The sequence below is a fragment of the Microcebus murinus genome, chromosome 32 (assembly GCF_040939455.1).
Source record: "Microcebus murinus isolate Inina chromosome 32, M.murinus_Inina_mat1.0, whole genome shotgun sequence".
Lineage (NCBI taxonomy): Eukaryota > Metazoa > Chordata > Mammalia > Primates > Cheirogaleidae > Microcebus > Microcebus murinus.
In genome coordinates this window covers 88,233-100,517 of record NC_134135.1, presented here as the reverse complement: position 1 = coordinate 100,517, position 12,285 = coordinate 88,233, and the positions used below count along the sequence as shown (strand labels likewise).

Below are 12,285 nucleotides of genomic sequence, written 5' to 3'. Positions count from 1 at the left end.
GGCTGCTGCCCTCCCCTCCGGGGTCTCCCCCATCACCATGTCCCTGAGCGCCACCCCTGACCTCCACAAACACCCACAGCCTGAAACTCAGGGGTCCAGCCAGATGGGACCCATTGTCACCTTTCAGAAACGGTACCCAATAGGGAATGGTGTTGTCAGAAAAGCAGGAGATGTGTTTGAGCCCTTCAGGGGTAGGAATTGGGTGACTGTTGCCCTCTGTGGGCATAGGGTACCCAGGTGTGGATGGGGGTGGTGACACTTGATATGAAAGTCCTTTCCAGGCCCTGACAGCGTCAGGGTGTCAAGTTCCTCCTCTGAGGAGGGTCATGGTTCTGACCTCGCCCCCGTCTTCCTGTGGGACCTCCTCTAAGTCCTGCATCTCTCAGTTCTCAAGAGAAGAACCCCGAGGAGCAGACTGTCCCTGGCGGCCCAGGCACCTTGGCCTGGACATGTTGCTGCTGCTGGCCCTGCTCTGGGGGATGGCGGGGGTGGAGGGACAGGAAGGGGACAGGGGAGGTTACAGGCTGCAAGTGCAGAGGGTGGTGACAGTGCAGGAGGGCCTGTGTGTCCGTGTGCCCTGCTCCTTCTCCTACCAAGGGGACAGCCGGACTGACTCTGACCCTGTTCATGGCTACTGGTTCAGGGAAGGGGCCGATCCACATCATGACGCTTCAGTGGCCACGAACGACCCAGCTAGGAAAGTGCAGGCAGAGACCCAGGGCCGATTCCTCCTCCTCTGGGATCCCCGGAGCAACAACTGCTCCCTGAGCATCAGAGACGCCACAAGGAGGGACCAGGGCTCATACTTTTTTCATGTGGAGCGAGGAAGGTTGAAATGGAGCTATGTAGAAAACAAGCTCTTTGTACATGTGACAGGTAAGGCTCCGGATCCCCAGGTGCCCACTGGGGAGGTGGTTGGGCCTCAGGGCAGGGCTGGGCTGGGACCCTGTGCTGGGAGGGGCTGGGGGTGAAGCGTGTGGGGCTCAGGGCAGGAGCTGGACCAGAGCCTGAGTCCTCTCAGGACCCCACCTTGGACCCTCCCTCCTGACGTGTCCCCGTCTCCTCCCCAGCCCTGACCCACACGCCCGACATCCTCCTCCCGGGGACCCTGGAGTGCGGCCGCCCCAGCACCCTGACCTGCTCTGTGCCCTGGGCCTGTGAGCAGGGGACGTGGCCCAGGATCTCCTGGGAGGGGGCTTCCGTGGCTCCCCAGGGCCCCACCATCGGCCGCTCCTCGGTGCTCACCCTCGTCCCTCAGCCCCAGGACCACGGCACCAGCCTCACCTGCCAGGTGACCTTGCCTGGGGCCAGTGTGACCATGACAAGGACCGTCCATCTCAACGTGTCCTGTGAGAGCCGGACTGGGAAGCCTGGGGTCCTGCTGGGGTCCCCAGGGCAGCGGGATGGGGTCAGGGCTGCACACGGGGTGCTGGGCTGTGGGGTCCAGGGGGGAGGGACAGGAGGATGCTGGTGCCACTCTCCCCCCTGATGTGGCTCCTGGGGACAGAGGCCAGTGTCCACCCAGCCCTCAACAGTGACTTGGGGCTGCTGTGTCTCTCTGCCCCAGACTCTCCTCAGAACTTGACGGTGACTGTCCTCCGAGGAGACGGCTCAGGTAGGACGGGGCACTCCCTGGGCTGTGGGATTTGGGTCTCTTCCATCAGGGCAGGCGCGTCCTCCTCACCTGGACTCACAGGGTCACCTGAGACCTCCCTCCTGTTGACCCCAGGGCCCCTCCCTCCCCTCAGACACCTGGACACCCCCTTGGCCCACAACAAGGACAGGGTGACACTCACAGCAGGGCCGACCTCAGGCCCCTTGTCATCCGTGTCCTGAACACTCCTTCAGCCTTATCTGTCTATTTCTCCAATACCTTATGCACTTCTGGGTGGGTGATACGGTCTCATGGGCGACAATTCCAAGTGCACAGCAGAGTGAGTCCTCAGAGTCCCGTCTCCTCTGCTGAACCCACCAGGCCTGCACAGGCTGCTCCGAGCCTTGGTCTGTTCACCTGCAGGACCTCAGAGGTGGTTTGACGTCAGTCGTGCAGACTGTCCCCATGTTCCTCTGGGCCTGTGTGGTGTCCCCCTGCATGGGTGGACTCTGGTTTTGGACACACTTTATTTTAGTGAAACCTCAAGGCACTAATTTAATCTATCAACAGAAATGCTGCCGTGAATAATCTTGTACCTCCTTTCACAAATGGGTTTGTGTCTCTGAGGGATGATTGTCCAAATGCAAAATAGCTGGGTCTAAGATTGAGACACACCCGAAGTTCTTCCCCATCCAGGATACAGGAGTTTAGATTTCCAGCAGGGAGGAGTGGATGTGCGAGTGTCGCCCAGCCTCACCAACCCAGTGTGATGGGACCTTTGGTCTCTGCCAGTAGCAGGTGACAGAATCTCCATGGAGCTTTAAGGAGCATTCCCTTTATTATGAATAAAGTTGTTCATCTGTTTCTATCACAAAGAGACATCTGTATTTCTTTTATTCTGGGAACTGTCTGTTCATAGTCTTTGTTCAGTTTTCAAGAGTGGCTTGACCTTAATTAATGATTCTTGGAAGTTCTTTTCAGTTTGAGAAGTCAGTATTTTTGCCTGAGATGTTTTTGTAAATACATTTCCCAATATTCCAGGTGGGTTTGTCCTTGGATGTCTATGATTTTCACACCGTTCAGGGACCTCTTTATTTTTTAGCTACATTTATCAATGCCTTTGGTTCCCCACTGTGAGGTTATGAAAACAAATCTCCCTGCATTCCTCCTGTGTCCTGTCTCTGGACTCCACCCCGTGCTCCACCCTACCTCCAACCCCAGACCCCCAGGTCTATTCACATTTTCCTGAACTGGCTCAGGCCCTGGTCATCTTTGCACTGTCTGTTCCTGCTGCCTGGAACTCCCTTCCACCCCTCATCCTCTAGCCGCCTGCTGGTCCTTCACACCCCCCTCCAGGTGCCAAGTAGGTGTGCCTCCCCCAGGAAGCCCTCCTGGCCCACAGCATTTGGGTCTTCTCATTTACATTGTCCAGGGCTGGTACAGCCTGAGTCCCCTCCACTACGAGTCATGTGACCTTGGGGGCAGCTGTTTCTAAGCCCTTGCTCCCCCCAGACTCTGAATTTCTGGAGTGAGCCCCACGTAGAGGCACAACAATAACTCAGTGAACCACTGTCACGGGAAGGGCTGGAGAGAGATCAAGACTCTTCGGGTGAACCTGGATTCTGAGCCGTCAGCGAGAGCAGTGAAGAGAGCCTGGAACATGGGCCTGAGCTGACGTCATATCTGGTGTCCTGTGAGCCCGAGCCCCTTCCTCTGTGACTTCTGGGGCCACAGTCCAGCCCAACAGGACCCATCTGTGCAGAGGAGAATTGACATTGCCCGGCACAGAGAAACTGGGGCTGGAGCCAGGCTCGGGGCTCGTGCTCCATCTCTCTGGGTCCATCTCACAGAGTCTGTTTCTCTCAGTCTACGTCCATATGTCTGAGTCTTTCGCTCTTCCCGATCTCTTTCTACATTCCTCTTTCTCTCACCAGATTTGTCACTCTAACCCTCTGTCTCTTTCTCTACAGCACCCACTGTCCTGGAGACCAGCTCATCTCTGTCAGTCCTAGAGGGCCAATCCCTGCATCTGCTCTGTGCTGTCAGCAGCAACCCTCCTGCCAGGCTGAGCTGGACCCGGGAAAGCCTGACCCTGTACCCCTCACAACCTTCGGGACCTCTTTTGCTGGAGCTGCCTCGAGTGCATCTCAGGGATAAAGGAGAATTCACCTGCCAAGCTCAGAACCCTCTGGGCTCCCAGCACATCTCCCTGAGCCTCTCCCTGCAGCGTGTCAGGGGCTGCACACCAGAGCCCAGCCATGGCCCGCAGCCCCCAGGTCACCGAGCAAGCAGCCCCTGGGCTCAGTGGGGTCAGAGGGCTGTGCCCCACTGAGGGTCACACTCAGCTGTGAGCTCAGAGCGTCCCCGGGGCCAGAGCCCTCCGCCTGCTGTGGTCCGTCTGGGCAGGGCGGGTCAGCCCTGTGCTGAGGTGGCCCCACACCCAGGGACACAGTGAGGCCTGGGGAGCCCACAGCCGAGTCCCAGTAAGGGAGGAAGGACGCGGACTGTGGTTTTGAGGGGAAGCTGGCTCACCCCACTGTCCACAGGGAACCCGGGGCCCGTGGCAGAGGTGGCTCTTGTGGCCGTCGTGGGATCTGCTATGAAGATCCTGCTTCTCTGCCTCTGCCTCATCTTCCTCAGGTGAGCGTGGCCCCAGGGACCAAGGGGAGGGGTGGGAGGGCTGGGGACACGACCCTGATCCCCACGCCCTGTGCTGGAGGGACCAGAAAGGGGAGAGGGCCTGGGCCAGCAGGGGCTGAGCGGGTGGTGAGATCCCACGCAGCCAGTGTGTCTGTCCCCAGCTCTGGATGGGAGTCCGGGGGGAAGTTCTTGCTGTCATCGAGGGGGCCTTGGGGGCTAGACCTGCTCTCTCCTCCTCAGTCCCCTCCTGCCCCTGACAGGCCCAGGGAGGTGAGGCTGCTGCCCTCTGCACCCTGGTCCTGCCCAATGACAGGCCCTAGTCTGTTCCCTCAGAGTGAGGTCCCGCAGGGGGAAGGTGCAGCGGACAGCAGGGGCCATGGAGGATGTAGACATTGTCACAGGCTAATCTCTCAGGTGAGTGATGCAGCATCTCACCCTGCCACAACCCACTGGACACCTCCTCCGTGATGGCCTCCAGGGTTGCTCTGCACAGCATGGCCAAGGCTGAACCACCCATCTCTTCCCCAAGCCCCCTTGTCTTGTTGGAACCCCTGTCCCGCTGATGACTGGGCTGCTGAGTCTCTATGTGCAGATCCAGGGTGAGGTTCCCCATCTTGACCCTCCTCCCCTATACCCTGTGAGTCACTCACTCTTGTCCCTCCTTCTCCTGAGCTCCGCTCATCCTGGTGTCCTTTTCCCCACCCCTGCCCTGGTCATTCCTGCGGCCTCACCTCCTCCCTGCTCCCTGAGTCCACCCCACCCCTGCCTCTGTCTCTCCCCAGCGCAGGCCTCCAGACTGGGCCTCCAGAGGCGTCCTCCTCCGGCCCCGCGCAGTGTGGACGGCCGTGCCTCCCCCATTGCTGCAGTGGTGCAAACGCCACGGCCGGGACTGGGTCCTCGCAGGGTCTGTCCCCTGCCGACTGTCCTCCTGATCCCTCCCTTCCCTGCATCTCCCCACGTGTCCCCACACCCCCTGGGCCAAGTCCTCTGCGATCTGACACTTTGCATGTGCAGTTCCTCCTCCTGAAACGCCCTTCCCTCCCCATTTCTGCCTGTACGTCCTGCTCATCCTTCAGGCTCAGCCTTAAATGTCACTCAGGGTAGTGTGTGTTCCTTGTGTGCTTTTGGGTGGCAGAGGGACACTCAGTCCTTCAGCCATTCATAGACTCGTTCAGGAGGAATTACTAAACACCTACTACGTGCCAAGACTGTCAGAGTGCGAGAGTCGCATCGGTGAATATAACTTCAACAACATCCAAAGCCTTGAACAGTCGCGCTTCCAAAGAGGAGGTACAAGAAGCCGATGAGCACATGGAAGGATGTCAACGCCACAGTCATTTGGAAAATACAAATCAAAATTACAAATGAGATGCGACTTCACACCCATTAAGATAGCTGTTATTTAAAAAGAAGAATACAATAAATATTTGCACTGTTGTGGAGAAATTGGAATCCTTTTGCATTGCATGTAAAATGCTGTAATTCTGCAGAAACCCCCCTTGGTATTTCCTCCAAAAGTTAAACATAGAATTTCCAAGTGACCAGCTATCCACTCCTAGACATATTCTTAAAGGAACTGAGAGTGTGGACTTCAGCTGTTATAGCTAAGCCGGTGTTCGCAGCAGCGTTACTCACAACAGTTAAGTGATGCCAACAGCCCGTGTCCCCTGGCGGATGAAGGGAGAAACACAAGGTGGTGCACACAGCCCACGAGATAGTCTGGAGCCTTACACAGGGAGGAGCAGACTTCTGTAGGGATGAACTCTGAAACAATATGGTAAGTGGAATGATATGGTAGGCCAGACACAAAAGGCCAAATGTTGTGTGATTCTGCTTATGTGACCTGCCTAGAATAGGCAAATTAATCGAGACAGGAAGTAGAACGGCGGTTGCCAGCAGCTGGGGACAGGGCGGGGACAGGAGCGATTGTGCAACTGCTGCTGAGTGTCGGTTTGGGATGACGAGAAAGCTCAGGAAATCGATAGTGGTCATAGTGCACAATACTGAGATGTGCTTGATGCCACTGAATCCTATGAAATCTTAAAAATGGCCAATTTTAAGTAACTTATACATTCCCACAATAATAGAGGTAAAGAAGACATTGGCATTCAGGAGAAAAGAAGGAAAAACTAAATAAACAAAATAAGAGTATGTGGGATTGTGATATGCCTTTGGAGAAAAATCACACTGAAAAAGGAGCATGTGGCATTTTGGGGACAGGTTCTGTGTCGGACAGTGTGAGGAGTGATGTGTGGGCACAGGCGTGAGGGCGGTGAGGAGTCAGGCTCTGAACCTGAGTCAGGAAAAGCATACAAGGAGGAGGGAAGAGGGAACAGCGAGCGCAGTGCTCAGAGGCAGTGGCAGGCCGGTGCTGGGGACTCTCTGGGGGCCCCTGTGTGACAGCAGAGGCGGCAGGAGGAGGAGCAGGGGGAGGACGGGGCTGACACACCAGGTCCTGAATCTTGAGGTTGTAATGTTAAGTAAATAAGCCAGTCACAAGAAGTCAAATACTGTACGACTCCACTTATATGAAATATGTGGTCATCACATTAACAGAAACAGGAAGTATCATGGTGGTCACCAGGGTCTCTTGGATAAGAGGACGGCAGGGTGGGGAAGTGGGGAGTTGATATTCAGTGGACATAGGGTTTCAGTTTTGCAAGGTGAAAAATTCTAGAACCTGTTGTACAACTGTACACTTAAAAATGGTTACTATGTTCAACTTTGTGCTATGTGCTTTCGTTTTTACCAAGACAGATAGATACATGCATAAATGATGGAAGGTTGGAGAGATAGAAGGATAGTGAGTTAGAGAGAGAGAGAGAGAGAGAGAGAGAGAGAGAGAGAATAGTTGCATAGATATGTAGATCTCTAGACAGATGACATGTAGATCATATGTAACACAATATACCATAGGCCATCTCCATCTCCTCAGCATATTCTATTTCCTATAACCTGTATTTTCCCCAAATTACGTGCCTATTTTTCACATTTCCTTCATTAATTTATTGTTTTCTTGGTTGGTTAGTGACTGGTGTGGATATATCCCTCTCTCTAAAAGAAGACCTCACTGAGTCCATGATGTTTAATTGCTTTTCACAAATGGGACCCAGGCACATACAGAGCTTGTCTCTTGGTAGGTGCCCAATAATTTTTCGGACCACCTTAAAGAATGAAATGACGCGTTTCACTCTGTTGCTCTGAATGTCCTACAGGAAGTGCAGTGAGGAGGGAAGAGCCTCTGATGATGGAGGAACAGCCCATGCAAAGATGCAGACGTGCAAATCACCTTGTTGTGGGTGACAATAATGAAAAGCCCAGCGTGGGTGGAGCTCAGAGCAGGAGGCAGGAAGTGGCTGGAGGTCAGGGCTGGGCCAAGGTGAAGAATGGTGTTACTCAACAGAGTCCAAAATAGCCAAAGATATCAGCCATTGAGATGAAGAATATTTCAATGCAACATTTTAAAATATAAAATGAATGCTAAATATCCATGAAGAATAAAAATTAAAATACACCCAGATTAGGGAGTGTGCTTTCCTGAACAAATTGGAGCCTAGCTCTACTGGAAGCAAAAAAGAGACAATACTTTCAAAATCCACTTCTTTCCTTCCCTGATTCTCAGATGAGAATGCTGCCCTGAGAGACAATTTGTCTTGATTAAGTGATGATCTTAAAAACTTTTAATTAACTTCAGTTTACTGGAACTGTCATTATTTAAAATGTTGATATTTTACTCATCATGAATTGTTTCCTTGATTTCCATCTATAAAAACATTACATAAATTGTCTCAATCACTGAGAGTTTTCCCAACCCCTAAAATTTTGCATCTAGCTCAAGAGTCTCAGTCACCTCTGGGTAATTCCATCCCTAAGGGACATGTAGGTACCTAAGAGGCCTGAATGGCAGGGCTGTTGGGCTAGAACTTGGGGTTTTCTTCTCTAGACCTTGGGTGGGCAAACTATACCCTGGTCAAAGTCCACCCACTCTCTGCCTCTTTAAATAAAGTTTTATTGAAACACAGCTAAACTCATCATTTACACGTGGTCTATGGCGAGTTTCATGCTACAACAGCAGAGTTGAGTAACTGCAGCAGAGACTGTATAACCCACAGAACCAAACACATTTACCATCTGGTCTTTACAGAAAATGTTTTCTGGCCCCTGTTCTAACAGTGTTTGGGATGAGGGAGCATCTGGGCAAATAAGGGGGGACAGGGCAGTGATGGCTTTTGGACAATCCCTCCAGGTAGGGAAGGGGAGGTGAGAGGCAGGGAGATGAGAGGGTCCAAGAGGAGAACCTGAGGCCTCAGCAATGAGAGGGGTCAGGATGGAGAGTGGGGACCAATGCTGGCTGTTCTTAGGGGATAAACGGGCAAGACATGGCAAACTTTTGGCATAGGGGAAGAAAGAAAGGACATACAGGAGGTAACTCTTCCTGTGTCCCTGGCCGTGGAACAAGCAGAGGGGATGGACTTCTGTGCTACTGGCACCCTGGGGAATGCTGCAGGGGGCGGCAGCTTTTGTGTGGGAGGAGGAGATGAGGAGGCAACTTTGGCCATGCCAGCTGAGCAATACTGGAGGACATCCTGTGGGAGGTGTCCAGGCAGGAAGCTGGATGTGGACATACCCAGTAACTTACCCGAGAGCCTGGGACCCTGACAGCGTCTGGCTCCTCCACACCTGTGTCCCCCACGCCCGCTGCTGCTCTTGCCGCCTTCCTCCTGCGGGACCTCACGCTGAGAGGACAGACCAGAGAGCCTTAGTCTGGGCAGATGAGGGCACAGTGGGAAGGGTGACCCCACATTTTCTTCCTAGGAAGGGGCTGGAGGGATGGCCATGGTGGGACAGGGGTTACCAGTCCCACAGATGCCAATACTGAGAACACACCCACCAGCCTCCTGGATGAGGGGTCCCCAGATAGCCATAGACTAGGAGCCCCCAAAACAAGGGAGCTCATGAAATTCTCACAGTGCACTCCTCACCCCCTTCCTGCCCTTTCTTCAAGCTCATGCCCCATCCAGCTCCCTCCACCTCTGTCCACAGGGACTCTGCACCGGGCCTGCCCTCCCCCCACGGTCAATGCTTACATGATGAAGATGACGCAGAAGGAGAGGAAGACCAGGGCTGTGGCTCCAGCTCCACAGACAGCCCCCAGCGTCCCCCCCGAGACAGGCTGCACTGTGCCTGCAGATGCAGGAGAGCAACTCTGGTGACTCACCTGCAAGTGCTGGGTCTCTCCTCCTCCCAGCCCTGTAGGGCCCTGGGCTCCTACTCCCCTCCCCATCTCAGAGGCAAGGAACTAGGATGGGAGAGAGGAGGTGGGGAGGCTGCTGGTGGGACCAGTGACACATGGAAGTGCTGCTGCAGCCTTTAAAAATTTAGAAATTTTGTTCATCATAGATTTTACTGTGTTCAACTTATTGTTTTAAAAAAAATCATTGCATAGCAATATTACTTCCCTTGATTGGTGACTGGTTTGTCCTTATGTCTTCTGAAATTTTGTACCCAAGTTGAATTCCTGATGTGTCTCACCCTAGTCCCAGCCCTGCGGAGCAAGGACCTTCTCTCCCCAAACACCCCTGTCCAGCCCCAGCCCCTCCCCCCCAGGTCCACTTCTGCCCCTCGCCCCACCCCAGGCCCCTTGCCAGGCAGGAAGAGGACAGTGGTGCTCTGAGTCACAAGGAAGTTCCAGGCCTCACAGCTGAGCCTCCCTTTAGGTTAAGGGATTGCTGGGTGGACTCCAAAGTTGGGGCAGGTGTGTTCTTCTCTATTTCTCCCCGACCCACCTGGGTCCTCAGTCTGCAGGGAGAGGCTCAGGGAGACGTGCTGGGAGCCCAGAGGGTTCTGAGCTTGGCAGGTGAATTCTCCTTCATCCCTGAGGTGCACTCGAGGCAGCTCCAGCACCCCAGGGCCCAAGGGCTGGGAGGGGTTGAGGGTGAGTCTCCCCCAGGTCCAGGTGATCCTGGCAGGGGGGTTGCTGTTGACAGCGCAGACCAGACGCAGGGACTGGCCTTCCAGGACTGACACAGATGAGCCGTTCCCAAGCCCAGTGACTTCTGCAGAGTAACAGACAGAAGGTCAGAGAGACAGAGAGATCTGCAGACAGGAAGGAAAGACAGAGAAAGACCCTGCTGAGGGGAAGACACATACGGAGAGTGCAGTGGAGGCAAACACACACGTTGACCTATCCCTGTTGGGAATGTAACGTGTACACCCTTTATACAGAAACACTTGGCCATATTTCTCAAAATTAAAGAAAACTTAGGACCCATTTATTATTTGTAAGAATTTATCCCACAAACATACACACAAGTGTGAAAGGAGATAGAAGATATTCCTTGCAGTGTGTCTGCTGATAAGATAAAATAACGCCATGACTTTCCATTGGCATAAGATGTATCTAGACTCAGGGTAAATCCATGCAGGGGGACACCACACAGTCACACAGGACCATGGGGATGGCTGCACTACGGATGTCAAACCACCTCTGAGGTCCTGCAGGTGAACAGACCAAGGCTCTAGCAGCCTGGGGGACCCTGGTGGGTTCTGGGGAGGGGACAGGCCTCTGAGGACTCACCCTGCTGTGCATTTGGAATTGTCACCCATGTGACCGTATCACCCACTCAGAATTAGGTAAACACTTGGGGAAAAAAACAGACAAGGCTGAAGGAGTGTTCAGGAGACGAATGACAAGGGTCTTGGAGGCCAGTTCTGCTGTGTGACTGTCACCCTGTCCTTGTGGGCCGAGGGGGTGAGAAGGTGTCTTAGGGGAGGAAGGGGCCCTGGGTCACCAGCAGGGAGGTCTCAGGTGACTAGGTGAGTCCAGGATGAGAAGGACGCACCTGCCCTGACTGAAGAGGCCCAGCTCCCACAGCCCAGGGAGGGCCCGTCCTACCTGAGCCGTTTCCATGGAAGACAGTCATGGTCAGGTTCTGAGGAGAGTCTGGGGCAGACACACATGGCAGCCCTAAGTCACTGCTGAGGGCTGAGTGGACGCTGCCTCTGTCCCCAGGAGCCACGTAAGGGGGGAGGAGGGAGCCAGGGTCCCCCTAACCTTCCCCAATAGGACCCAGGTTCCAGCACCCCGTGTGCAGCCCTGACCCCAACCGCTGGACTGGGGACCCCAGCAGGACCCCAGGCTCCCAGCCAGCTCTCACAGGACACGTTGAGGTGGACGGTCCTCGTCGTGGTCACACTGGCCCCAGGCAAGGTCACCTGGCAGGTGAGGCTGGTGCCGTGGTCCTGGGGCTGAGGGACGAGGGTGAGCACTGAGGAGTGGCCGATGGTGGGGCCCTGGGGAGCCACGGAAGCCCCCTCCCAGGAGATCCTGGGGCGCGTCCCCTGCTCACAGGCCCAGGGCACAGAGCAGGTCAGGGTGCTGGGGCGGCCGCACTCCAGGGTCCCCGGGAGGAGGATGTCGGGCGTGTGGGTCAGGGCTGGGGAGGAGAGGGGGACACGCAGGGTCAGGAGGGAGGGTCGAGGTGCGGCCCTGAGAGGACTCAGGCTCTAGTCCAGCTCCTGCCCTGAGCCCCACACACTTCACCCCCAGCCCCTCCCAGCACGGGGTCCCAGCCCATCCCCGCCCTGCGGCCCCCACTACCTCCACCTCTGGACACTCCTGGAGCCGGAGCCTTACCTGTCACCTGCACAACCAGCTTGTTTTGTTCATAGTTCCATTTCATCAATCCACGCTCCACCCCAAAAAAGTATGACCCCTCGACCCTCATTGTGGCGTCTCTGATGCTCAGGGAGCAGTCGTTCCTCCTAAGATCCCCTAAGAGGTGGAATTGGCCCCGGGTCTCCTCCTGCACTTTCCTAGCTGGGTTGTTTGTGACCACGGGAGCATCCCTCTCCACACTGGCCCCTTCCCGGAACCAGTAGCCATGAACAGGGTCAGAGTCCCTCCAGTGGTACAGAGGGCAGGGGAAGGAGCAGGACACACGGACACACAGGCCCTCCTGCACCGTCACCACACTCTGCACTTGCAGCCGGTACCCTCCCCATCCCTCCACCCCCGCCGTCCCCCAAAGCAGGGCCAGTAGCAGCAGCAT

The 12,285-nt window shown here is 55.1% G+C and overlaps 2 protein-coding genes across 3 annotated transcripts; one reads left to right on the top strand and one right to left on the bottom strand.

The window, feature by feature from the left end:
- Positions 1-403: 403 nt before the first annotated feature.
- On the top strand, positions 404-5,635 carry LOC105862910 (sialic acid-binding Ig-like lectin 8). Of its 2 annotated transcripts, none has more exons than XM_075998963.1 (7): positions 404-876; positions 1,071-1,349; positions 1,568-1,615; positions 3,565-3,822; positions 4,141-4,234; positions 4,568-4,648; positions 5,017-5,635. In XM_075998963.1, exons 1-6 carry the CDS (start codon positions 450-452, stop codon positions 4,638-4,640), a joined length of 1,179 nt encoding a protein of 392 aa, XP_075855078.1. In that variant the 5' UTR covers positions 404-449; the 3' UTR covers positions 4,641-4,648; positions 5,017-5,635. The 2 variants fall into 2 exon arrangements, with proteins under 2 accessions (XP_075855078.1, XP_075855077.1); XM_075998962.1 differs by having other exon boundaries at positions 405-876; positions 5,022-5,635.
- Positions 5,636-5,779: 144 nt separating this feature from the next.
- Positions 5,780-12,285, bottom strand: LOC105866338 (sialic acid-binding Ig-like lectin 8). The gene is made up of 7 exons (XM_075998961.1): positions 11,871-12,285; positions 11,392-11,670; positions 11,130-11,177; positions 10,021-10,290; positions 9,322-9,418; positions 8,874-8,970; positions 5,780-5,998 (listed from the first exon to the last, which is right to left on the bottom strand). Exons 1-7 carry the CDS (start codon positions 12,283-12,285, stop codon positions 5,780-5,782), a joined length of 1,425 nt encoding a protein of 474 aa, XP_075855076.1.

Coding starts and splice junctions, on each gene's coding strand:
- LOC105862910 (XM_075998963.1), top strand. CDS start 450: ATGTTGCTGCTGCTGGCCCTGCTCTGGGGGATGGCGGGGGTGGAGGGA. Junction 3,823..4,140: donor CCTGAGCCTCTCCCTGCAGC/GTGTCAGGGGCT, acceptor CACTGTCCACAG/GGAACCCGGGGCCCGTGGCA. Junction 4,235..4,567: donor CTCTGCCTCATCTTCCTCAG/GTGAGCGTGGCC, acceptor CTGTTCCCTCAG/AGTGAGGTCCCGCAGGGGGA.
- LOC105866338 (XM_075998961.1), bottom strand. CDS start 12,285: ATGCTGCTGCTACTGGCCCTGCTTTGGGGGACGGCGGGGGTGGAGGGA. Junction 9,419..10,020: donor CCTGCAGACTGAGGACCCAG/GTGGGTCGGGGA, acceptor CTGCATCTGCAG/GCACAGTGCAGCCTGTCTCG. Junction 8,971..9,321: donor TTCTGCGTCATCTTCATCAT/GTAAGCATTGAC, acceptor CTGTCCTCTCAG/CGTGAGGTCCCGCAGGAGGA.